Consider the following 27,725-nt stretch of genomic DNA (forward strand, 5'->3'; position numbering starts at 1 on the left):
ATGCCCATAAACTCGAGGATATCACATAATTAATATCCTAAATCCTAGGACAAGGATGTTGAAAAGTATTCAGTAGACACAGAAGACAATGAAGTCTATAAATTTGATACAAACAGAAAAGTGAGTATAACAAACAACATAGTCACACACTCAAATAGGTGGTCGGCTTGGGTTAAGGAACTCTGAAATAACAAGCTATGTTTGTTTTGCATGTTTTCTTAACTTATTGCTTCTTGGTGTGCTGAAAAGCTTTTAAATCTCTGCGGCACTCATGCACTGTGGAAAGAGCTTGGCCTTGGGCAGCTTCCATCTTTGAGTGAAATTGTCTGCAGAGATCTGACATATTGGTTGCACATATGTTATGTTACCGCCACTCTAAACGTAAGTAAAATGAACACATGAACAGATGACAGCAATGATGATAATATTTTTGGAGCAACATCAATATGCTGTGCTTTGATTGGACAGAATTGAGCTTGACGGGGATCATATTTCCCCTTTTAAAGTTAACTTATATTTTTCTTTTCATTCTGCCTAGAAGAAATGGGCTAAAATAGCAGTCAGCCCTCTCCTAGCACTTGGCTAGTGATGGTGGACTGTTTATTTGGTTTTAAGAAATATGTTTTAACTGTAGCTGTCAGTAAAATAGAGACCATAGCATACCACAGGCACCCACATTATGCACCACAGACCACGGAAAACCACTTAGTAGCTATATGTAATCAAATTTGTGCCATCTGATACAGAAGAGTGCCTCATTATTTATGGAAGCACTCTAACACATCTTTTATAAACCAAAGACTCTATTTGTAGTGTGAATGGTCTCTTACTCTGTTTTAAAGTTTGATTCTTTGTGTACATGTGGTCTTCTTCAAGTAAGACACTTTTGGAAAGTAAATCTAAGGTAATCAAACATAATGAACATTTATTCATTCATTCAACACTGAAGCTATCTGTATTAAGGACTATGCTGGGTAAGTGATTGCAAGGATGAAGCCCTTTAATGCCCCTCAAGTACTCGACTAAGGCCAGGGAGGAGAGAAGAATTCTGATGTGTTACATATTCTTTTCTTGGAAAGTCAAAAATGAAATAAAATGTCTTTTCTTCTGTAACACAGCTATCCAATAATTTCAAAAGGCAATCTTTTTGAAATCTCCTTCCCACATATAACACACAGCACAAAAATGTGATGAATTTCTGTTGTCACAAAATATCAAAAATTTCAATGAGGAGAACTTGACAAGTCCTGGGGATCTGAATGCCCAGAGTCCTAAACTGTACCTAGAGTCTTGCAGCATCATAACCTGAAGGAACTTGCGATTCTTGTGCCCACTCCACTCTACGGTCCCATTCCCTCTTTCGTTTTTCAGAGGAAGAAACTAGTGTTCAGAAACGTCGAGAGAGGATCTGAAACTGGAGCTAGACTTTTTGATCCTCAAACTTTTTAGGTGATTTGCTGCATGAGTCTGCTCCTCCTCTTTCGCAGGTGAGAAAGCTGTATAGAATGACATACTTTGGGTTTCAGGGGATGCTCTCTTGTTCTCTTTTAGTCAAACTTATTATAAATAACTTGTAAGCAGAAGATGTGGTGGCAATGGATGATGGACGGTAGAAAGAACTTCTGTAAAGGCTGGGCGCGGTGACTCAGCCTGTAATCCCAGCAGTTTGAAAGACCGAGGCGGGCGGATCACTTGAGGTCAGAACTCGAGACCAGCATGGCCAACATGGTGAAAACGTGTCTCTACTAAAAATACAAAAAATTAGCCGGCCTGGTGGCGGGCCCCTGTAATCCCAGCTACAGGAGGCTGAGGCAGGAGAATCGCTTGAACCTGGGAGGCGGAGGTTGCAGTGAGCCGAGATCGCGCCACTGCATTCCAGCCTACCTGGGTGACAGAGTGAGACTCTGTCTCAAAAAAAAAAAAAAAAAAAAAAAAAAAAGAACTTCTCTAAAAACAGCCCAAACAGACCCACTCGGGGCTCAGGGAATTTGCTCTTCCCTTGGTACTTAACTGACCCACCACTCCCCCATAACTGCGCCCAGCCACTCTTAAGATTTGGCGGGTGGACAGGCGAAACGGCAGATCCCAGGATGCAGTTCCGCCTTTTATCACCTATGTAGCCCGGTCGCTACCCTCGCTGCATTCTGGGAAACGTAGTTTCTTTTTTTTTTTTTTTTTTTTTTTTTTTTTTTTTTTTGAGACGGAGTCTCGCTCTGTCACCCAGGCTGGAGTGCAGTGGCGCAATCTCGGCTCACTGCAAGCTCCGCCTCCCGGGTTCACGCCATTCTCCGGCCTCAGCCTCCCGAGTAGCTGGGACTACAGGCGCCCGCCACTGCGCCCGGCTAATTTTTTTTTTTTCTATTTTTAGTAGAGACGGGGTTTCACCATGGTCTCGATCTCCTGACCTTGTGATCCGCCCGCCTCGGCCTTCCAAAGTGCTGGGATTACGGGAAACGTAGTTTCTTATCAGTAACGACAACGTCTAGGAAACGTTTGGCCGTCAGGTTGGATCCGCCCCTCCCTTGGCCCCGCCCCAGGTTGCTTAGGAGATAAGAGACGCCAAATCTTGGTACTTCCGGTCTAGTAGGGCAGGACAGGTGCATAGAGAACTCCTCAGAGGTCTATACCTCGAGGGCTGCCATGGAAAGCCTTGACAGATTCTGTCAGGACTGGTGCGACAGCAAGCAACACTGGTTGGAGATCGGACCCCTGGACTTGGTGGAGCGCAAGGGCTCCCTGACCCTTCGCTCCCATCACAAGAAATATTCGAAGCCGGTGTTGGTGTATTCCTGGTGAGCGAGGTTCCCCTCCCAAGATCCCGGGTATTGGGGGAAGGAAAGAGAGGGGAAAGGCTAGAACAGGAAAGGAAAGGAGAGTCAGAGAGAGGGGACAGGAGTGGAGAAGAGAGAGGAAACAGAATAAAGAATGAGAAAAATGGGGGAGAAAGGTAGAGAAAGAAGGAAATGAGAAGAAAGGTGAGGAAAAGGTGAGACGAGAGAGGAGTGGGAAGGCGGAAAAGAGAGAGAAAAAAAGTGAAAGAAGTATTTTCAAAGGAGAGATGGGGAGAGTGGGAGAGAGGGTTGGAGCAGGCAGGAGGAAATAGAAAAGCCTTCCAGGGGCAGCTCCCAGCCACACACACACTGGACCATGCAGCAGCCAAATCCCCGGCCACCTGAGGTTTTAGCTCATTCGCACAGAGCGGGTGTGTATAAATAGGGGGTGAAAAGCGGGTGCTATCAGAGGCCTGGAAAGCACATTTCTGAAACAGTCACTTACTCATAAAAGGAATTCGAGGCTAGGGGCACAGCAGGAGGGAGATGCCTGTTTAGAGGACCAGCATCGAGGGCTGCCATTTTCTGGGGGTACATTGGGCATACATTGAGTGATTTGAACGAGGCCCTTCATATTTTCTAGGCTACATACAAGGACTTTTCTGGCCAGAGACTGCAAACTGGCATCTCACACTGGTTAAGACCAAAAGACATTGCTTCGCATAATCTCTGTTTACTTTTTTATTTTTTTCATTTTAATTAGTTGGCCACATTTAAAACTAGGAGATTCACAATAAATCCAGGGTTATATATTTGAAAATTTAAAAGTCCTGGCCAGGGAGGATTTTATTTCTCTGGGAAACTATGAATGCACCAGAGCTGAGCACTGGCTACGCCTTAAGATGGGTGTTGTTCTGTCTTTAGGAACTTCCCTCATGTAAGTTCTTGCTTGGCCCCAAGAAGCATTTGGTTTACTTCTTGTGCTTTAGACCTTGACCTGGAAATTCACTTTCTCTTAAAGAGAAACTGGAAGAATAGTGGAAACTTTTAGGACTTTTCAAATTCTTTCCCTCAAATTAACTCCCTGCTTTCCAACAAGTTTACTTTTCTGCTTTTACTTCTCAACCCTGAAACTGTCTCTCTTCCTCCTTTGAACTTAGTGTGAGAGGTTATACAGATTTGGAATCCAAAGCTACACTGGGAAACAGAAAATTCTCTTTTAGCCTCATATGGGGCTTACCTCATAGCTCTCAAGCAAAACACTTAGCTCTTCTGTGATTCTGTTACCCCACAGAGATTTGAGTCATAATATAAATCACCACTAGAAGTTACTGTTAAAGAGAAAGACCTTTTGCAAAGGGACAGTGCTTCTGCTCTCTGCTGCACTACTATTACTTTGAAAAATCCATTTTGAAAGTTACAGATATCAATAGCAAAACCACAGAAGAACATAAATGAGAAGAAGGTGAGGAACCTGGTGAGGAGAAAAGGGTAGTGGAACACTGTAAGTCATTCCAGCCGCTGCTGAAAATATAGAGGGATATCATGCATTGGTTTTGGAAGGAAGGCTGGGGAACAGGAAGACTTAAATTCAACCCAACATAACATTTGTGTGTCATGCACTTTGCTACATGTTGGGGACATAGAGATAGAGAAACGGATTCGATTAGATAATTGTTGTAAAGCATTTAGCATCATTCCTGGAAAATCATAAGTTGTCAATAATGTAGGGTAGCTGTATGAGTCCGTTTTCACACTGCTATAAAGAAAAACCTGAGACTGGGTGATTTATAAAGGAAAGAAGTTTAATTGACTTACAGTTCATCAGGTCTTGGGAAGCCTCAGGAAACTTACAGCCACAGTGGAAGGCAAAGGGAAAGCAAGCACCTTCTTCTCAAGGCAGCAGGAGAGAGAAGGGTGAAGGAGGAACTTCCAAACACTGATAAAACCATCAAATCTTGTGAGAACTCACTCACTATCATGAGAACAGCATGGGGAAAATTTTCTCATGATCCAATCACCTCCCTCTCTTGACACATTGGGACTACAGGTCCCTCCCAATGTGGGGATTACAAATCAAGATGAGATTTGAGTGGGGACACAACAGTCAAACCATATCAGTAGCTAACACTATTGATTTAGCATAGCATAATGGTTAGAACTCGGGCTCTAGGTTTGAAAACTAACTCTCTTGCTGTGTGTTGTGGCAAGTGACTTGACTGCTCTGGGCCTGTTTCTGCAACTGTAAAATGGGGATGACAGGGTTATTGTAACATTAAATGAGGTATGATATGTGAAACACGTTTTAACACATGGCCTGCCACATATTAAGCACAGTAGAAGTTAGTTATATGTATTACGACATGGCCATTGACCTCAAGGAGCTCCAGACAGCAGTAAAGGAGAATAATATCAATAAATTCATTATCATCTGATTTTTGCAAAAAAGATGATTATAAGAAACAAAGGTAATGGTGCAGTGGGGAGGGTGGTTCCTGAGCAAGGTTTTCAACTAAGGATAGGGGACAAAAAAGAATAGGCAAGTGCAGTGGAATAGTAAAGAACAGCCCCTCAGGAAACAGAATTCTTTTTCAATAGTGGACAAATACAGTTGATCCTTATTATTTCTGAATTCTGTGTTTGTAAATTCACCTACGTGCTACAGTTTATTTGTAAGTCAAAATTAATACTTGATGCACTTTTGTGGTCATTTGTAGACATTCTCAGAGCAGCAAAAAAGACCAAAAATAATTGAGTTGCCCAACGTGCATGTTCCTACCTGAGGTCAAAGCAATGCTCTGCCTTTTTGTTTCAGCTCTCATACTGTAAACAAGTATCCTTTCCATGTTCTATTTAATGCGACTTTTTTTTTTTTTTTTTTTTTTTTTTTTTTGCATTTTGTGCTTTTTGTTAGCTATATGGTAAAACGGCCCCAAGCATCATGCTAAGCACAGGAAGACTGTAACACCCCTTACAGAGGAAATGCATGTATTAGAAAGCTTCATTCAGATTTAAATTATAGTGCAGTTCGTGTATACATATGTAACAAACCTGCATGTTGTGCACATGTACCCTAGAACTTAAAGTGTAATAAAAAAAGAAACACAATAATTATACTTAATAGTAAAACATAAATGGCAAAATAATTATAATTTCTGAAGTTTCCTGTTGAGTATCTGTGATAGCTTTTATAATTATCCCTATTAAGATTTTAAGTTTTATAACTGTTACATTAGATTTTTAATGAAAACCTGTTTTATTTAACTCTGAGTTGTGACACTACATTTTATAGTCTATCTCCAAAAAAACATAGTGCAGTTGGCAGTGATTTCAATGTGAATGAATCAACAATACACGTTACGTAAGGTGTTTTTAAACTGAAACACGTATAATACAAGGTTATGTCTTGATTGACTGACAAAAATATTGTGACCAGAGGCTCACAGGAACCTAACCTTGTATTTCTGTATTTGCTAATTGAGTGTTCGAGGCAACTTTATAGAATATAAAGATAGCAAGAATTAACTGTGAAATGTGAGAAGCACTAGCATTTTCTGTGCTGACTGTATTGCTGGCATACTTGTTCTTCCACATCTAGCCAGTCACCAAGATCTGTCCTACAAAGCTGAAAAAAATTCAGGTTGTGTAAAATTCTAAATTGAATGATGTCATTGACTTATTTTTATGCATTTTGGTCATAATTGTTAGCTTTCTATTGATTTGTTTTATGATAGATTAAATTTTTATTAAATTTTAATAGCTTTTATTAGTGATTTCTTATTTAACTGATGAACACTTAATATCTATAAACACACCATTTGCATGGCTTCTCAACAGAGTATTCAATCAGTTAAGTGACTGTACACATATGTACAAAACAAAATCTGTATCTGGGAGAAATTCTGACTTTCCTCTGATTAAACAGTTCAAACATTTAGATTTTTTCCCTGTGTTTCTCTTTATCTGGCATGTGATACAGAGCTATTTGACCTCATTACTCATATTAAAAACAGTTGTGTATAATAGACGTGATAAAGTACTATATCCAGAATCCTTGTTAGGGGATACCTTTCATCTGTTACTGGGATGAAACATTACCAAAGAGCCACCTCTGCCTTGCAACTGAAGTGCTTGATAGAGTCATATCACCCTCATCACACCTTGATGCTTCTGAGTGAGAGATGCCTTTTCTAGGAATTATTTTACCCCACTAATTCCTGTAGCATTTATGGAGCCATATCATCAGGTGATTCCATTAGAACTGAACTAAGGGGAAATATTTTCTGTTAGGATATCTTCCCACTCATTGGAATGATGAAATACTAAGAATCACAACAATTTAGAATTACCCTTAACAAATTCTCTCATGTGAGGCTAATTCTTATATTCATTCATTCATATTTATCTTTTCCTTGGCCAAATTGACATCTGGGAACAAGTGATAATAATTTAAAGCAAAACAAATGCATTGGGATCTCCATGGAGACAGTTCTTGCTCTGGTCTCCATGGTGACATTTAGTTTTAAGGACTCAGGTTAATTTTATGTATTTGTGATTTTAATTACTTTTCTTCCCTGCCTAAGCCCCAAATTAAAGAGCCTGGGAGTTTCACTTCCTGTCCCCTATAGGAAGAAACCCGAAAGATAAACAGAAAAAAAGGGAAGAGAAATATGGTGATAATTGTGGGGTAGGGAATTTTGTAGTTTTAAATACTTTTACACAAAATCATTTGGGCTGGGGCAATAAATTAGAATTAAAGGGTGGAATCTTTCCATGAAGCTCTTCAGACTTTCCCCTACCCTACTGCACTGTTTGAACAGGAAGTTTATAGGTATTTAAGGTACTTCACGTTCACAGGGGCACCCAATTCCAAGACACCTGGATATCATGAGTGCGCTTAAATAGAAAAGAGAGTGTCTGAATTTTCTAATTTGCTGTGTCATTCTTCTTGTATTTAATGAATGATTTTCTCAGGTACTAACCTGGAAGCATTTAGAGTTCCTCCTGTCACTGGAGACCAAGCTTGTGCTACACAGAGCTTTGCTAGCCAGCAATCCCATCTTTCTACATTTCCAAAACACATTCGAGAACTATGATAAAAAGCAAAGAAAAAAAATAATAAGGCCCCTTGGTAACCACATGCTGCAGCCTGTCCTTTTGCTGAAATCCACAAGGGCTTCTTTTCTATCAAGCCTTCATCTTTCTGCCTTTAACATAGACTCAGGCCCTCAATCAGAAGCTTATTAACTCTTAATTTGTACACATTTTTAAGTTTGGTTCTGTGGTTTCCATGCAAACAACACAAAATTTGACGGGGGAGAGAAGAGGCTTTGAAGGGGCTTTTTTGGATCTATAGTTAGAAGGCGGAAAGAAGGGCAAGCCTCAGGACAAGGGATAAGAATGCAGTAGGTGCTCAATTAATGTTTCTCAAATAAATGAGCAAATGAGCAGGCAGAAAGAATAAAGACAGAAACCCAAAATGTACTGCATGCTGAGGCCCTATATTTATATTTTAATGAGGCTTTGAGGTAAAAGACCACAGTGTAGTACAAAATCCTCACTCAAACCAGGGCAGATTTTCACAGCCATGCTCTTGATGCAATAACAAACATGGAAGTATGTTTGGACACCTCTGTAGAAATGACCTTAGAAGGGTATAACATATACTTCTGTTAAAATAGTAAAGAATTTTTAAATGGGAGCTAAGTTTGGGCTGTTCCTCGTTGCAGTGTGTGTCATACCATCAAGAACTGATAGGTACTAATGAGGTTTTGAGTTAATGTGGGGACGAATGATATTTACACTTTAAAGAGATACTTTTATTTCTCAACTTATACTTTAAAAAATTCCAAATTATAATATCATGCAGGCATTTAAGATGATGTAACAGTAGGCTAAGAACATGGAAATATATTCACTCTAGCGGGTAGCAGAATTAGAAATATGCACACAACTCAGATGTATATATAAAATTTATTTTCTAAAACCAATCCTCAAACTTTTCAACTGTTGGTTACTAGAGAAAAATTCAAACATGCCAATTAAAGCTTATCTGTGTCTCTTTTAGTTTAACAGCTTGTTTTAGGTTAAAATAGTCTCGTTCAGAACAGTGCCCACTCCTTGAGTCCTTCCTCCTCCACCTTCTCCTTCCCCCAACACCATCTGTATGTGTACAAGGGGCTGAGGTTATGTGACGTTTGGGTGGGGGTGGAGGAGTGAGGCCTCCGGATCTATTGTAGGTCCTTGTCCTTGCTCGCCTCATCGTGGTCCAACTGCTGTGCATGCTGCTGCCGAATTTGTGGCTGATCCTGTTGGTTTGTTGAGAACTTGGTGTCTCTGCCTCCAGATTCAGTCCCACTTGATCTCTTGCAGGGGACTGCAGATACCTATCAGGCTTGTCCTCGCACAGCCCCTGACTTAGGCTGGTCACCCTGCAGCCACAGGTAGAGGTGGGGCATCTCTACCCTCAACATGGTGGCCTGCAGCTGGCCCAGTGACACTCAACTCAACTTCCCTCTCAATGCCCTGGAGAGAGGGCGAGAGGATGCCATGGTTTGCCCAGGATGGTTTACTCCCATTGGCTTGAGACTTACCAAAGCTCCTCTTTTAGTTTCTAAAGTGTTCTTCAGAAGATTAATGACAAAGTCATCCTCCCTGTGGTATGTTTGAGAGCTTCTGGTTCTTGTTGTTAACAGAAGCTAAAGGAATTTAGAAGTCCTTTTGTTTCTCAATAATGCCTGACTTTCAAGAAAACATCTCACTCAGAACTCAAAAATTTCATTTTGTCAGTCAGAAGTTAATCAATAATACTCCATTTTTTCTTCAGATTTCTGGTGAAACAGTCCTAATTCTTCCCAAAGCAAAAGTGGGTATCTCTGATTTATTAGAGCAAAAGTTATTTTAAAGGGTGGCTCAGTAAAGAAAAGTACGAAGATTAATATTTGAAAAATTAATCTCTTTAAGTATAAAAAAGCAATATGTACTGGAATTCTCTCTTTGGTTAAAAATATGTGTCTAGACCGGGCACAGTAGCTCACGCTTGTAATCCCAACACTTCGGGAAGCCAAGGTGAGAGGATTGCTTGAGCCAGGAGCTCGAGACCAGCCTGGGCAACATGGCAAAACCCAATCTCTACCGAAAAAACACCAAGAATTAGCCGGGTGTGGTGATACACCCCTGTGGTCTAAGCTACTTGGGAGGCTGAGGCAGGAGGATCGCTGGAGCCTGGGAGGCAGAGGTTGCAGTGAGCTGAGATTGAGCTACTGCACTCCAGCCTGGGTGACAGAGCTGGGTGACGGACCCTGTTTCCAAAAAATAAAATAAAATAAAATAAAATAAAATAAAATAAAATAAAATAAAATAAAATAAAATAAATGAGTCTATATTCACTGAAAAGAGAGTGAAAAAATATTCACCATGTAACATGATATTTATTACTGGATGGTGGATTTATGGGTTATTTTTCCTTTTCTTTTTTCTCTTTGCTACTTCTACATTTTCCATAACAAACATGTATTTTCATAATAAGAATAAAGTAAAATTACTTAAAATTTGTGATATCACTTTCTACAGCTTTTACCTGGATGCAAACATTTTCTAAAGGATCAGAATTTAGACACAATACTTCATTTCTTTCAGCATCTGAGTCACCCTCCATGGTTTATTATGAGCCTTTTAAAAATATCTTTTTAATTGCTAGTTTATGTTGGGTAAAAAGCATGATGTTATTCACATTCATTTGGTTTAACCACCCTTTCATTCTCGTCTGTGTTCTACAACGGTGGATCCTACGCCATCGTTATTTTTAATCTAGTCCTACATTCTCATTCCTCAACATATGCACATTACCTACAAATGCTTTTGGATATAGTAGTTTTTGGGGAAAGCACTATATTTTTTTATTTTTCAAGACGAAATCCAGGAGACTCTGCCTCCTTTTGCCCTGACTACATTTTTCTTTCAGTGCTATTTTCTTTTAAGAAATTCCAGTCAAATTCTTTTTCTGAAAATGGATAGTTATAGAATGATTGTGCCATGACCTTTGTGTGAAAGTTTGCTCAACTTAACTGGCATTTACAAAAATAAAATTGTTTTACATGCAAGATGAGCCCTGGTAAGGCAAAGTATACAGAAGAGGCATTTCACCACACAGGCAAACTTGGATTAGGAAAGATCCTTGCTGTACAGAAGTACCTCTGCCTCAAGCCAAACCCCTACCCTTATACCCAACTCATAACTGGGCTGTGGGAGCCATTAGAGTCCTCTCCTTATTGTAATGCTGCTGTAGTCTTTCCTCTCACAGATAGTCCGAAGTACTTTTTCACCAAGCTTGCTTTCATTTACCTTACCGACTATCTCTTTCTAGGTAAGCGTGTTGTGGTTGGGGGAGGAAGTTAGAAGAATGTGCAGCTTAGTGACATTTTGATAAGGAGAGGTTCACACTGAGAAGCCCAAACTTGGGGCTCAGGAGGTTTTGTGGCACTATAACTAGTATTGTTAGATACACTTCTCTGAGTTTCCCTGGGAACTCATTCCCATTGGCACCATTTTCTGTGGGTACTGGTCAGAACTCTTTTCGTTGCAAGTGACAGATGGTCAGCTTGCTCTAGCCTAAGAAAACAGAATGAATTAACTCAGGATATTCCTGGATGATTGATTACCAGGTGAGACAGGCAGGGGTAAGCTGGGCCTTAGGAACAACTGGAACGAAGGATGAAAATGCACCAGGTCTGTGTTTCCCTTCTCTCTTTGTGAATTTGCTTCATCTTGTTGTGGAAGAGTATGGGAAACATGGCTGCTGCAGTTCTGGAATGTATAACTTACATCTTCATCCTACAAAGAAAGATTGGCTTTAAGGTATTTTCAGTTCTGGCTCAACAAATTTCAGGCCATATGTCTTTCCCTGGGCCAAGTACCTGTTTGAAGTCATCTGGCTGGGCAAGGGCAAATGGAAATATGGTAGCTCTCCAAGAGCCACGAACAAGGAGGACGCACCCAGGAGAAGGAAAGAGTGCTGGGCTGGCAGTCCTAGAGAAAGTTACTGTGGTGGAGAAGGAATAGCAAATTCCAAACCCTCAGTTTTACAGCAAACGTCTAGAACATAACCCATTAATATATTGGGAGACTTCCTACAATTGATGCTATTTTGACTTTAAACTCTCCCTCCCCAGCCAACTTGTACCTACTCAATGCAATTTTTTAAAATTTATCTTAGATGTAATGGGCTGAAAACAGAAATCCTGTGTAGAGATTAGATGAAACATATCTTTGGAGTGCTTTACAAAAGTTATGAATACATTTAAATATTCTTATTTTATTTTTTTAAAGGCAGGGTCTCGCTTTGTCACCCAGGGTGGAGTGCAGTGGCTCAGTCATAGCTTGTGGTAACTTCAAACATCTGGGCTCAAGTGATTCTCCTGCCCCAGCCTTCCAAGCACCTGGGACTATAGGCATGCACCACCATGCTTGACTAATTTTTAAAAACATTTTTTTTTCTTTGGTAGAGATGATAGTCTTCCTTTAATAGCCAGGCTGGTCTTGCACTCCTGGCCTCAAGCAATCCTCCCACCTTGGTCTCGCAAAGTGCTGGGATTACAAATGTGTGCCATTGCACCCAGCCTTCTTACTGGTTTTGATAGACATTAATCTTTATTACTGTTTCCTTTATTTCACTTGAAATACAATTATGTTTTAATTGTTATTAGTCACACTATGTATTTTCTTTTTTTTTTTTTTTTTTTGAGATGGAGTCTTGCTCTGTCGCCCAGGCTGGAGTGCAGTGGCGCGATCTCGGCTCACTGCAAGCTCCGCCTCCCGGGTTCACACCATTCTCCTGCCTCAGCCTCCCGAGTAGCTGGGACTACAGGCGCCCACAACCGCGCCCGGCTAATTTTTTGTATTTTTAGTAGAGACGGGGTTTCACCGTGGTCTCGATCTCCTGACCTTGTGATCCGCCCGCCTCGGCCTCCCAAAGCGCTGGGATTACAGGCGTGAGCCACCGCGCCCGGCCGTATTTTCTTTTTATATTTAACAAAGAGAATTAATTGGCAGAAATATTATAATATGTTTCTTTGGTAAGCTACTAAATATCCAATCAGATTGTTCCAGGTTCAATTAAATGGAAGAATTAACATAATACCATTTATCTATTGCAAAGTAAATTTCATTGCAAATAATTTAGCCTCCTTTTATAGATAGTGATAGGAAAAACTATTTTGAAATTAAAATATAGGAATAAATAACTTGTCACAATTTTTTAAACATTTGGAAAAACTGAATTGCTCAGTAAGGATCCAGAAGCATTAAATAAGCTTTTTTTTAAAAAGCACTAAGCTTTTATTCACTATCTTCTTCCTAGATGAAGGACTCTTTTTTGAACGGCATTTATTAAAAGTGTATTTATGAATCCATTGCTCTGTTGCAGGCACTTTGCTGGGTTAAGAATTTGACCATGACTAAGACATCCCACCTGCCTTTAGGATGTTAGAGGTTACTGTGGGACAGGAGTGGGGAGGGCTACCCTAGCAATTACAATGTACTGTGATATGTGTTATGATTAGCAGTAAGCAGGTTGCTCAGGGAGCATCCAAGAGGAGCATTTAACGTAGGCCTGTTGGACAAGGGAAGCTTTCCAGAGGAGGTTCACCTAGTCCCTAGGATCCCCAAGGAGAACTAAGGTATAGTGCATTAGTTTCCAACCAAGGGCCGTACTACCCTTTCCCCAAGAGTCTTTGGAAATATGTGTGGGCATTTTTTGTTGTGTAATGACTGGTATCTTGTGATGCAGAATGTGTGACTGTAAGAATTGTGACTCTTAGTCCTGGAGGTGGCCATAGCATCTTAACAGCATTTATCCATCTATCTATATGAAGCCTAATTTACATATCCATAAACTATAATAACAGCCAGATGGGTGAGAACAGCAGAGCTAACATGTATCTACCATCAACACATTAAGGCTAGCTAGTTTGCATATGGCCATTTATAGCAAGGGTGTGAACAGCAACACTCATAATAGATCCAGTCACAGAAAGGGAATTCCCCACTCAGGATTGTATAAGAACTCCGAGCTTTCAGAGATCAGTGGCACCTGCTCTCCTTGTAGGGGATGCATGTCAATAGGCAACAATGGGCCACTGCAGGCAGTCTCTCAGAGGTTAAGATACTGTGACCTCCCACCCAGACCTCTAACAAATGATTAGTTGTTATGTCAATTATTAGAAAAATTTAGCCTGGAAAGACTGCATGGTTTTTTAATTTGAATTTTTCTTTTCGTGTAAAACAATTTTATAATAAACTTAAGTAATTTGGAACCACTACTGGTTGGTTTCCATGCATGTCAAAGTCAGTGTGGCAAATGTAATGTGTTAAGTCTTGCTCCTTGTCTCAGTCCTTGCCCATATAACTCTGACAAATGAGCAGGTCAAGGCATACCAAATGTCCTGCTGGACTTTCAGGCACAAATACCAATTTTTTTCCCTACTAGTACTGTTTTGGGGAATAACTCTCAGCTCTGTGATAATTGTCTCTATTTCTTCTTTGGAAATAGTCTATTTCGACTTCTTGCTTCTACTGAGAGCAGTGTTAGGAAATAGTTTTTCTTAGAAAGTCATGTAAGTCATCTAGCTTTCCATGTATATTTGCATAGAGTTATGGAAAGTAATCTTTAATGATTAAGGTGTTTTTCTTCTATTTTGATGGTTATATCCTATTTTTAACAATTTTATTAAGATGGAATTCACATGCCATACAAATCACCCTTTTAAAGTGTATTTAATTCATTGGCTTTTAGTATTCACCAAGTTGTGCATCCATCACCACAATCAATTTTAGAACATTTTGTTACACCCCGCCAAAATAAATCCTACTCCCTTTATCCCTCACCCCAAACCTCTTCTAGCCCTCAGCCCTCGAGCCACAAGCAACCAATAATTGATTTTCTGCCTCTATGGATTTGCCTATTCTGGGCATTTCACATAAATGGAATTATACAACATATGGTCCTTGGTGACCTACATAATGTTTTCAAGGTTCATCTGTGTTGTAGTTTTTATCAATACTTCATTTCTTTTTATTTCTTAATAATGTGTCATTGTATGGATATTATATCCCTCTATTTTGTTTTCTTGGTTTGTTAGGAGCTTGTCTATTTTGTTTACTTACTGATTTTTTTCTTGGCCTCTCTTCTGTTTTCTAACTCACTTAATTGTGCTTTTATCTTGAATTATTCTGCTCTTCTTACTTCTTTTGTTTTGCTTGTTCTTTTATTATGCTTTTGCATTAGATGTTTCATTTATTTGCTTTCCTTCTTTCATGTTTAGTGATCTAAATACTTAAAGCTTTGGATTTTTCCCTGGGTACTGCTTTAGCTATATCCTATGGATTCTTATAAGTGGTGTTTTAATTTGTCTGCACTTTTGAGAAATTAAGCAATTTAATTTGCATTGATCTTTTGACTCAAGAGTTGTTTGATTAAGTGTTTAAAAATTTCCAGATCAAAGAAGGATATTTTTTAAAATGTTGTTAATTTCTAGTTTTATTGCATGGTGGTCAGGAGCTATGATTTATGTTTTTTGAATATATTGAAATATTTTATCTTTATTTTTTAAAAGTCCCATGTGCACTGGAAGTTGTATTCTGTAGGCAAGTCATAAGTATTGCTTTCACTCTTCTTTCCACACGCAGTCTATGTTCACCCCTTTACCCAAATGTTTACCCAAGAAAAATGACCCAAATTCCATCTAGTCGTAGGTCAAAATCCAGGATCTGCTCATGTTACACCATAGTTTCTCTACCAAGACTAACTGTGGTCCTTCTTGGTTCAAAAACCTGTGGGGAAAAAAATCCAGATTTTTGTCCTCCCCACTTGATATACCCAATATACAGTTAGCTCTTGAACAACACGGGGGTCGGAGTGCTGGCCAGATGTGCAGTTGAAAATCTGCATATAACTTTCGACTCCCACAAAACTTAACTACTAATAGCCTACTGTTGACCGGAATCCTTACTGGCAGCATAAACAGTCAATTAACACATATTTTGTATGTTATAGGTATTATATACTGTATTCTCACAATAAAATAAGCTAGAGAAAATAAAACATTACTAAAAAGTCATAAGGAAGAGAAAATATATTTATGCATTTAGTGGAAATGGATCATTATAAAGTCATCACATTGACTAGGTTGTGTAGGCTGAGGAGGAGGAGAAAGAGGAGGAGTTGGTCTCTTGTCTCAGGTGGCAGATGAGGCAGCAAGGAAGAGGTGGAGGAAGTGGAAGGAGAGGCAGGAGAAGCAGTCACACCCAGTGTAACTTTCACTGAAAAAACCTATGTGTAAGTGGACCTGCATAGTTCAAACTATGTTGTTCAAGGGTCAACTGTGCAGTGCTGGGACAGAGACAGGATGAGTATAATAGGGACACCTACTCAGAAAGAAGAAGGATGGCAGTGACAGAGTTGTCATTTGTCTGCGGCAAGCAGACTTGTTAGAAAGCTCTACCCTGGTGTCAGGAATACTCTTTGATGAGACCCTGATTCAGCTCTCAGGGAGCAGTTTCTCTTTCCCGTTGTTCTCTGTGGTCTTGGCTCCGCCCTGGTGTGATCTTTGCTTTTCCATTATTCTATGCCTGCAGTGGATATTGGACTACCTGCATCTCCTGTGTTCAACTCAATTGGTTCATTTTCTGTTTCCAGATGTTGGGGAACCAAAGGATATTTTAAATATTGAACAGTCAAAGGATTTACAAATGTAGACTCCTGGCTTATTTGGAAGTACAATTCTCAAAAACAGTACTTTTTTATTTATTTGAATTCAGTTTGTTCCAAATGCTAGTAATCTCACCCTCAACTCTTTCTATATAAACTAGATAGAGTTCTCAGACTTGCTGTATTTCTTTACCTTTTCTCTTTAGAACACCTTGAATTTCACTTTGAAACTGATGTAGTCACAGAAATCAGACACCTTGGAATTTTCTGTTTGGCCATTTCCTTAATTAGATATTTGCTCTGTTAAACAAAGTTTATAGGAGGCCATTGTTTTGAACCAGCTTCCTGCACTAGGCCCCCGTAGACCAGACCAAGCCGGAATGGAGTCACTTGTGCTAAGTGCCACATAATCAAAGTGAATTTTGAAACAGACCAGTTTTCGAAAAAACCAGGAGTCTGCAGTCTACCTTAGTCAGCCTAGTAAGGAAGTCCCCTTTGTTTTAACCTTATCAGGAAAGGAATTTTGAAGCAGCCAATCCATTTTTTGTTCTCTGTTTCTGCTTTCTTCAGCCCTTTTCTATCTATAAAGCCAACCTCCTCTGCTCAACTCATTCTGTTTTCCAGAATGAGGTGTTGCCAGATGCTAGAATCATGAATAAAAGCCAAGTCATTCTTTAAACTTGTTGTAATTTTATCTTTTGACAGCTCTAATGTATCTGAATTTACTGGGAGGGCCTAACAATAGGATGAACTTTGCTGCAAAGCAGAGCCTTAGTGGACCTTTGTCTCAAAAGAGTCTTTGTCAGTTTTCTCTCTTACTGTTTGGGATCTAAAAGTTGTTGGCTCTTTTAATATTTCAAGGCCCCAGATTTTTGGAATCTCTCATTTCTGTTTAATTTCTTCTTGAAGCCCAGTCAATTATTTCCTGAATTCATCTCATTCTCTTTTGTAGATACCTGGAAAACACAACCAATAGCAATTCACACACAAAACTAACAGGTTTCCAGTTTTTTTTTCAATCTCAGGAGGTATATGATTTGACTTCTCACTTTCTCTAGCTATAAAGTTTGGCCTTTCCAGTTTCCTATTTTATTCTGCCTGGCTTTTAGCCAATGCCATATATATATTTTTATTTTTGTGATAGCGGCACCCATAGCCCACTTTTGATACTAATTTCTATGTGAGATTAGGCTAAGCTTAATCTATGATAACAAACAGCATCCCCCCACCCTCCAGCCCAGATTCCAGTGAGTATTACATGAAGGTTGATTTTCTGTTCATACAATGTCTGCTGTAGGTTTTTGGTGGAAGGTGGGCACTCTTCCACATAGACACTCCGAGAATCAGCTTGATTGAAGCTCTATCATCTGAAATGTCATTTCAGAAAGAAATGACATTTCAGAAAGTCATTTCAGGGAAAGAAAGAGTTGAATATTGTAGAAGAGCTTCCACTGTCGTAGCCCAGAAATGACACATATCATTTCTGTGTATATTCATTTTATTGGCCAGAACTAGTCAAATGGCCTTACTAACTGCAAATGCTGGGAATTTTCACCTCCTGCATTCCCAGGAAAGAAGGATAAAATATATTGGTGAGCACAATGTCTATCACATCTAGAAGACCTTCTTGTAAAACTCCCTTCCTAGGATGGGCTCTGGAGCTCCCTGTAGCCCTAACATTGTTGAACCTCTGGACCTAAAGCCATTACCCTTATATAACATTGGTAAACACCCTAAGGGAGTGGGTTTGGTGTTTTGAAGTTCTAATTACTCCTCTGGTTCTAGCTTTCACCCAAAAAATTGGTCTGAAAATTCTCCATTAATGTCAAACACATTAAAAGTATGTAATACTCTTATTTACATGCTGCTCTTTCTCTCTCTCTACACACACACACACACACACATACACACACACACACATACACACATACACACACATATATATTTGTGAGACTGAGTCTCACTTCATTGCCCAGGCTGGAGTGCAGTGGTGCAATCTCAGTTCACTGCAACCTCTGCTTTCTGGATTCAAGCCTCCCTAGTAGCTGGGATTTACAGGCGTGCACCACTAGCCTGGCTAACTTTCTGTATTTTAGTAGAGACGGGTTTTTGCCATGTTGGCCAGGCTGGTCTCAAACTCCTGGCCTGAAGCAATCTACCTGCCTCTGTCTCCCAAAGTGCTGGGATTACAGGTGTGAGCTACTGCACCTGGTCAAAATATAATAATATTTAATCTAACATTTTCCATTGCTTCCGGAGGAAGAGTTTATCTGTGCAGCCATGGGAAATGTAACTTGGTTTGCACTCCAAGAGGCCCACCTCTGTGCAATCTTGTTGATCTCTTCTCAGCACTTCTTCTACTTGGCCTCAGCTGGACTCTGGCTGCTTTTAATGGCCCTTGTACATATTATAATCTGGGGATGATAACTTGTGATTTTGCTAAACATTTATTTGCTTTTAATTGTTTTACTTCCTTTGCTGTTTTTGAATGAATTCTAGGAGGAAAGGGAAAAATGTGTATTTCTGTAGTTATGTTCATTATGGAAGTCTGTTTGAATTCTAGATTTTATTCCTGCAGAAAAACTTATTTGTTTTCTAAAGTAAATGAAACAGATTGTCCTGAAACCAAAAGACTTTGTATTATCTACGCAATATGCACAGCTCATGGAATCACTAAGTGTGATTTAAAATAGATTTTAAGGTGACATAATGTAATCTTTTAATGTTATTCTGGAATAATTAATTCAAATTATTTAAGCCAGTAGATTAAGACTATTGGAATAGGAGCTTACACAGGTAATTGAGTGTTTCTTTGCTTTTTGTTTTGGAGGGAGGCAGGCTGATATCCATGTCACTCCATGCTGGAAATCTGCAAGGTGTTTTCAGACTACAGTAATTACTAATGTACAGTGCCCCTTAAAAACTCCCCCTTTAGCCCTACTTTTCCACCACCCAGTGTCTTCAGCCAGTTATTCCAAGTTGTTTCTGGAGGAGAGGATCAAGGAAACTCAGAAGTGTCCTAGGATTTGAAGATAATTGAGATCCAGTTGTCTAAACATAGGGTGACAGAACGTACTTGCCCTCGTTTCACCATGATAGTCCGTTTTTTCACCACTCCTGGTGTACTTAGCATCTTATTTCCCTCTAAAAGTATCCCAGGTGGGATTATCAATTGTAGTGTTGCCCTATTTTATACATGTCCCTTCAGCTGTTTTCAAAGTCATGTGTTTGGCAGTTAATCAGACTGACCACATTTATTTAACATTTAAACTGTTATGCCAGACAAAGCCTTCAACTGTTGTATTCCTTTTGTTTCCTTCCAATATTCTCCATAGGGCCTCCTGTTTTGAAGATTTTCTATGAAGAAAATTTATAATAATGATAGGTCTTATTTACATGCCACTCAATATATGCTGAGTGAAGAAGATGACTTCACTTAACTGCCTCCATCAGATGGTTTCCTTTTGAGTGCAGTTAAGTTTCAAATTCTGTGGTTTCATGGTTATAGATGCACAGATCACATACAGCACGAGACACAAAGAAAAACAAAGTCTTTCTTTATAAGTCTGAAATGTCACAATTTTTCCTAAGAACATAAGATTTTCTTTATGATTCTGCAAATACATCTGGAAGTCTTCATTTGTCAGTTTGAGGGCTATGCCACCGACTAACACTGCCTTGGCATGTAAATCATTTGCCCATGAAATCTTCAAAGAGGATTGTCAAATGTCTTGTTGCAGTCTTTGATTCTATCAGTTTTATGTTTCTAATGTGTTAGGGAATATAGCTGACTCTCAATGGTAATTTTCTTTTAAAGTTCTAGATAGCAGATGATTATAAAAATCTAACAGAAAAGGTATCTTTCGCTTCTCATTTGGGCTAGATTTACATCAGAAAATACAATAGCTGACGGCATGGTTGTGAACTACATTAATAATTCTAAAATTTAAAATTAATATATTCTGCCATCTGGAGTCTTAACTAAACATTTTAAACATCTTTGAAATCTGCAAAGAAAAGTGCGTCTCTTGTCAAGTTACCAGAAGCTAGAATTCAGCTCAGATTTTCATTGTTCTCATGTCAGTTATTGCTCAGATTCAAACCCCTTTGCAATCAGTGTTATGCATATGTATGTTGAAAGTTTTCTCATTCAGCAAGTAGTTTTATAATTCCTCTGGAGACAAGTTAGCATTGCAAAGGACTAGCATCTCTATATGCATAATTACTCCCTCTTTACATGTGCTTTTGCAGACTGAGCCAGGATGCTCTTCATTTTTATGGACACGTTTGAAAGTCTTTGCTTTCCGCATTTATATTAAGGTGACAGTAACAAAATGTAAGAACATTCATTTAATCAATCAATCAGTCAATCATTTAAGATTTAATGAGCATTTACAATGTGTCACACCAAGATCACAAAGATGAATAAAAAATAATTCCTGTGTCTAAGAAGCTTTCTGTCAAATGAGAAGGCTGATACGTGAATGGATAATTATAAAACAATGTGAAAGGTGAGGCAGTGACAAAGATGCTGGTTTCTTTGCAACCTCCCACTTCCCTTGCCCCACATAAACATACAACCACAGAAACCTAAAGTGTAGCCTGTTTCCTTTCCTGTAAGAATAATCCTATGACCAAACCCCACCCTCTCCTCTGCTGATGGGGAGCTGGGCCCTCTGGCCTGGGGCAGCCTCTAGGAGCTGCGGGACCTTCCTGACCTGTAGCTCTGGACTCCAGTTTGTTCAGTCCTGCAACTCAATGTAGCAAGATTTTCAGATAGCTGAATCTATTCGGTTTGAAGGACTGTGAGGTTGTTTTTACTGATTGTTGATGTTACGGGCCTTCTTATGAAAGGTGATAGATGATTATTTTATTTTGAATGTTCTTGTCAAAACAAAAAGTTGGCAGCCTTATGTTGGCCCCATCCTTTTTGGGGGAAAGTTTGGCTGCTCCATGAAGCACTTAGGTTTGGGAACCACTGAGAGTCTGGGGTGCAGCTGTTCTCTAGGGGGTTCTCAACCTTGGTACTATGGACATTTTGAGCAAGATACTTCTCTGTGGATGGGGGCTGTCCTGTGCATTGTGGCATGTTTAGCAGCATTGCTGTCCTTTACCCGCTAGACACTGGTAGTGCTCTCCTCCTTAGAAGTAATACCCATCAATGTCTCCAGGCATTGCCAAATGTCTGCATTGTCTCTGGGGTGGGAGTGGAGGCCACAGATTGATCCCCTTCTCCAACCAGATTGAAAACCACTGGTCTAGAGCAATATCTTTCATGACCCGTTAATGCATTGTGAACTGAATTCAGTGGATTAATAATGACATTAAAAAAAATAAAATATAAGGAATAAAAAGTATCCAAATTCCTATGATGGTAAAGACTGTCAGATTTTGGCTTCAATTTTTTTTCTCCTTTTTTTTTTTTTTAGACAGAGTCTCACTTTGTCACCCAGGCTACAGTGTAGTGGCGCGATCTTAGCTCACTGCAACCTCTGCTTCCTGGGTTCAAGTGATTCTCATGCCTCAGCCCTCCGAGTAGCTGGGATTACAGGCATGCACCATCGTGCCCAGCTAATTTTCTGTATTTTTGCTAGAGATGGGGTTTCACTGTGTTGGCCAGGCTGGTCTGAACTCCTGACCTCAAGTGATCCACCTGCCTTGGCCTCCCGAAGTGCTGGGATTACAGGCATGAGCCACCATGTCTGGACAAATTTTGATTTCAATTTTATGCATGGAAATGCATGTATGTATTCTGGATTAAGATATATCATTTTTTTGGCCATATGCAGTGGCTCATGCCTGTAATCCCAGCACTTTCGGAGGCCAAGGTGGGTGAATCACATGAGGCCTGGAGTTCGAGACCAGCCTGGCCAACATGGTGAAACCCTGTCTCTACTAAAAATACAGAAGATTAGCTGGGCATGGTGGTACTTGCCTGTAATCCCAGCTACTCAGAGGGCTGAGGCAGGAGAATCACTTGAACCCGGGAGACAGAGGTTGTAGTGAGCTGACATCATACCATTGCACTCCAGCCTGGGCAATGAAAGCAAAACTTCATATAAAAAAAAAAAAAAGATGCATCATTTTTCTTACTGGGGACTGTAGTTGAAGAGTTTGAAAGTTACTACTCTAGAGGCATTCTAAATTCTATTTTAGTACATTTATTTATTTTTCTCATGCAGAATTTTTCATTGCAACAAATAAAAAATCATGGCAAGTCATTTGATGACTAAACAAATGCAGGTAGCAAGAAGAATGAAGCTAGAAGAAATATATATTATTGCACCGTGATTATTTTTATGTATGTATATATTATATTTTAATCACAGAAAGGTTATAAGGCTTGGTTTTGACGAAGTGCTTAAAAATACCCAACTAAAGCCTATTGTAGATATTATCATTACACTTAATAATATTTTACACTTATATGTCACCTTTCATTTGAGACTCTCAATCTGTTGATTCATTTAGTTCCTCAGCTTATGATTCTCAGTTCATCTCAGGAAATCCAAGGCACAGGCCACTGTTCCCCTAACGTAATAAAGTCAGAGAATTAATTCAGTCTCCTGTTTCCTTTAGAAAGCCTTAATCATTTTATATATGGTAAATATGTATTATAGAGAGAGTATATAGTAAAGGCATATCTTATATTTTATTTGGGTCTATATATTTTACTATGTTTCATACAGTGTATTTTATACATTTTATAATTTTTAAACATGTATATTTCTCTCTGCTAGGCTGGCAGCCTCTTGGGAGTAGGGGCAGATTTTGGGCTGTGAATCTCTCAGAGCCCCACAGGCTGTGGGCATAGCATCCGTGGGCAGCCAGCAGGCACGAGGAAATGCCAGTTACATTAGCTCAGTCCCCCAAAGAAACACCCTTATTATAGATTCATGGTTTTAATGTTAGGCTTTTGGCTGCTATCTAAGGTTGCTATATGAAAAAAGAACATATCTGCATCTTTTGTAAGAATTTAGTTATCATGAAAGCTAAAGTATATGGTAGGATCATTAGGGCCACATACTGACTTTCACAGACCATAAATATCTTTGCTTTCTTAGGCCCATTCTTCCATTAAAAAAAAAGTTTAAAATGACAGTTTGACTGATGGTGTGAAGACAGGTATAATCCAAGCTGTGAAGACAGGTATATATATATTTCTGATTTAAAAGTAGTTATTTTGTAGGCCTCTACTAGTATGGGTTCTGTGCCTTCTTCCGTGTCTAATAAAGAGGTGGGCCGTGGGGCAAATACGCTGAAATATTACTGGTATATTTCCCCTTCATTTGTGTGCTGCTGTAGGGACGTACTCCGGTTTTATTGCCTCAGGGAAGAATGGCCCAGCAGGTAACGAAAGAGCCAAATTATTGGATTTGGATTTCAAAAACTTGGGTCTCAGCATAAGCCTGATAGATTTGGGAGCATGAAGAGCCAAGCCACCCTGTTCCACAGCAAATGAAGAATTCATGGACACACAAAGGAGAAGGCCAGAGAAAAAGCTGAGAATGTTTGAATTTGTCTGGGATCCTGAATTTGAGTTAAGATTTTGGAAATCCTGGAGCCAGATGGGACCTGTAATAGTCTGTTCTCATGATGCTAATAAAGACATACACTAGACTGGGTAATTTAGAAAGGAAAGAGGTTTAATTGACTCATAGTTCAACATGACTGGGGAGGCCTCACAATCATGGTGGAAGGCAAATGATGAGCAAAGTCATGTCTTACATGGCAGCAGGCAAGAGAGAGCTTGTGTAGGGAAACTCTCCTTTATAAAACCATCAGATCTTGTCAGACTTGTTCACTATCATGAGAACAGCATGGGAAAGACCCGCCCTCATGATTCAATTACCTCCCACAGGGTGTCTCCCATGACACGTGGAAATTATGGGTGCTACAATTCAAGATGAGATTTGTGTGGGGACACAGCCAAACCATATCAGGACCTGTCATTGCCTCTCCCCATCACCCCCTATTCCCAGGGTAATGTTTTCAGAACTGTTGAAGATTGGGGCTCCCATGTGTCCCCAAGCCCAGAGTGCTGGAGAGGTGAAACACTATCTGTTTGGTGGGTCAGGCACGTAACCCAGGGATGGTGCCTGGGTTTCCAGGAACCCAGGTGGAGAGAGACACTGGAAGATGTCTGGTGGGCTAGAGAGTGGCACCCTTACAGCAGAGCACCAGTCTACCTACAAGGCTGTGTGGCAAGGCCAGGAGGATGGAGACCTGCATGGATCTGTAAGAGAAGACCACAGGGGAAGGAGAGTATTTCTGCAGATGTAAGCAAGGAGAAAGGATGGCAACAAAGATGGATTCTTGGCATTGTGGCACCAGACAAACCCCTCAGAGCTGGAAGAAATCCAGGATTGGCCAATATGCGGGTTTTTCCACTTGGTAAAATGAGAGCTTGGAAGAAAAATTAAGTTCAATTATGGTAAAACTAAGTTCCAGTGTATACCAGATTTTGAAGCCCAATTAGTATTCACTATACATAGATGTTTGTGATGCTTTACAGCATATGAAGAGTTTTCTGCTTTTTAAAAAAATGTTAATTCATATCAAGATCTTAAAAGGTATTGTTATTATTTCTGTCCTCATGTTATATATGTGAAAATGGAAGCACAGAAAGGTTAAGTGACTTGCCCAAGGCCAAACAGCTAGGACCTGGTTGAGCCTGTGTTGTCCAATATCCCCCCTGACGACTTAAGTGAAAGCTTCCTGTTAGGCTCTCATAAAATGCTGGTAGGTTACCAAAAAGCATTTAGTGTTTTGCACTTTGATGCTCAGATGTGAGGAGAGAAGAGCGTTCAGGTGTGGTGTTTTGCCTGCCACCCCACCCTGGGCTCCCTTGCTGCTGGGTTCTACTACAGAGCTCTGCTATCATGCTCAGAGGTGGGGAGGCAGGGGTGTTAATGGGAATGTAGTGCAGGGGCTGAGTCCCAGTCCAGTGGGAATGGGGAAGGGGGTCAGGTCCTAAAGGGCCTCATGACTTGGATGCCCTTTGGATTGGGTGCCCAATCTAGGTTAAGGGAAGTGATTCTGTTTCCCTAGGTTTTTACCCACACTTACCATGTTGTAGATTTTTCTTATTTTTGTGTCTCTCTATCTAGACTGCAAGCAACTGAAGGCAGGGGCTCCATCAGACTCACTCCCCACTGCATCCCCCACACCTACCAAAGTGCCTGGCATATAGTAGGAATTTTAAAACATTTGCGGAATAAACAAATAGCTGAATGATTGAATTATTGGGTACTTGAGTGTCCTCTAAAGAATTCTAGCCCTGTATCCCTTAAAGCAAGGTACTTTCTGAGGGGTGCTTAGTCTTAGCTTCCTGTATTTCACTCAAGAAAGTTCTATTAAAAATAGCTTATTCAGTTGCCAGCCACTTCTGCTTTTTCCTTCTCTAGCCCCAAATCCCCTTCTTCCTTCTTCCCCACTACTTCCCCTCCCCTCCCCCTTCCTCTCCCCTCCCCCTCCCCCTCCTTCTCCTTCTTCTCATACTCCTCCACCTTCTTCTTCCGTCTTCCTTCTTTCTTCTTCTTCTTTTTCTTTTTTGAGACAGGGTCTTATTCTTTGCCCAGGCTGGAGTGCAGTGGCACAATCATGGCTCAGTGCAGCCTTGACCTCCCTGAGGTGATCCTTCTAGCCCAGCCTCCCAAGTAGCTGGGACTACAGGCACATGCCACCAAGCCCAGCTGATTGTTGTATTTTTTTGTAGAGATGGGGTCTTGCCATGTTTCCCAGGCTGGTCTTGAACTTCTAGGCTCAAGAGATCTGCCTGCCTCCCAAAGTGCTGAGATTACAGGCATGTGTTACTGTGCCCTGTCTCTTATTATTTTTAATCACTCTTTTAATCAAGATGTTTGGTATATTTTTTCCTTCTTCCATCTACATTTTTAAGAACTGTTTTCTTCTACCTCATGTTTATCAGCTTCCTTTATTGCCTCTTTAGAAGCAGGAAGCACGGGTTATAAATCAATATGGGCAAATACTTTGCTGTCTTATTTTGAAAAAAATTGTAATTAAAATTCATGGTAGAAAGAATTTCTAAAGTGGAAGGTTGCCTTTCCAAGATATTACCATGTCTTATTTTAGAATTTACTGTTGGTAAACTAATCTACATTATTAAATAAGATTCAGTTCATTGGAATCACTGAGTAATTACTATTACTATGTTCGAGAAGTATTGTTTGGGTGATATTATTAGTTTTATTACTTATGCTAGGTTGCTTTTAGGAATTAGCCTCAGCATTACTTGAAAAGAGATGGAAAATACTTTATATGTCACAAATCTAATAAATTTATAGTTAAAATAATGCTGCAAATATAGAAAATTTTCATTGGATAGTTTTTAAAAATCTGAATGCAATATAGAATAAATAAACTTCATCTCTTAATGTACTCCTAATTTTTTCTTAAGGCACCGTGACAGAGAAGCTTTTCCCAAAGATTATGATATAGAGGGTCCTGAGAAAGTTAAAAAGCTGTGTCATTCAACATATCGGCGACTTGGAACCGATGAATCCCCAGTAAGTAATTGCTATTACTTTGTTTTAAGTCGGAAATCTTTGTCATAGTGAAACATGAAAAAGTTAAAGGAGGAGTGTTTTGTGCAGCACCATCCCTCGTTAACAGTGCTAGTTACTTAGATGACTTAGTCACTGTGTGCTGAAGCTACATTACCTGTAAAATGTGCCTATCTTATAAAGTGATTGGGTGAATTAAATGAGATGGAGCAAGTTGAGTACGTGGCACGGTGCCTGGCACATAAAAGTGCCTAGGAAATTGTTCCTGTTGCTATAATGCTGTTGTCACTACAGTGACAATATCCTGTTAGATGTTTCCTTTCACCTCCATAATAACCCTGCGAAGTGGGTATTACCATCTCTAATTCACAGAGGAGAGGAAAGAGCCTGCTAAAGACTAAGCGACTTACTCAAAGTCACACAGCTAGGGAGTGGAAGAGGGAGAGTTTATACCTAGGTCTTTGGTTTCAAGTCTTTTGTATTTACCTTAAGCTGGTGGAGTTGTGAGTAACTAAAACGTGCTATTAACAGTCTCATAATGTTTGTGCAATCTAGTTACAAGCAGAATATTTATGGCATAAGTAATTCCTGTTTGAATTGAGGTGAGCAGGTTACTACTTGGCTACATAGGTGTCTGTCCAGTCAGCATAAGGCAAGAGCTCAACTCCTAGGAGACCCGCAAATTGGGTCCTACAATGTCAGGAACTTTGGGGCTAGCTGAAG

General features: G+C 39.9%; 1 protein-coding gene across 1 annotated transcript in view; it reads left to right on the forward strand.

The window, feature by feature from the left end:
- Positions 1-2,592: 2,592 nt before the first annotated feature.
- CFAP95 (cilia and flagella associated protein 95) overlaps positions 2,593-27,725 on the forward strand; it is an 84,981-nt gene continuing 59,848 nt past the window's right edge. The window contains 2 exon segments of the mRNA NM_001194002.3: positions 2,593-2,792; positions 26,897-27,005. Coding sequence (NP_001180931.1) covers positions 2,641-2,792; positions 26,897-27,005 — 261 coding nt within the window. The 5' untranslated portion in view covers positions 2,593-2,640.

This window comes from Macaca mulatta, chromosome 15 (assembly GCF_049350105.2).
Source record: "Macaca mulatta isolate MMU2019108-1 chromosome 15, T2T-MMU8v2.0, whole genome shotgun sequence".
NCBI lineage: Eukaryota > Metazoa > Chordata > Mammalia > Primates > Cercopithecidae > Macaca > Macaca mulatta.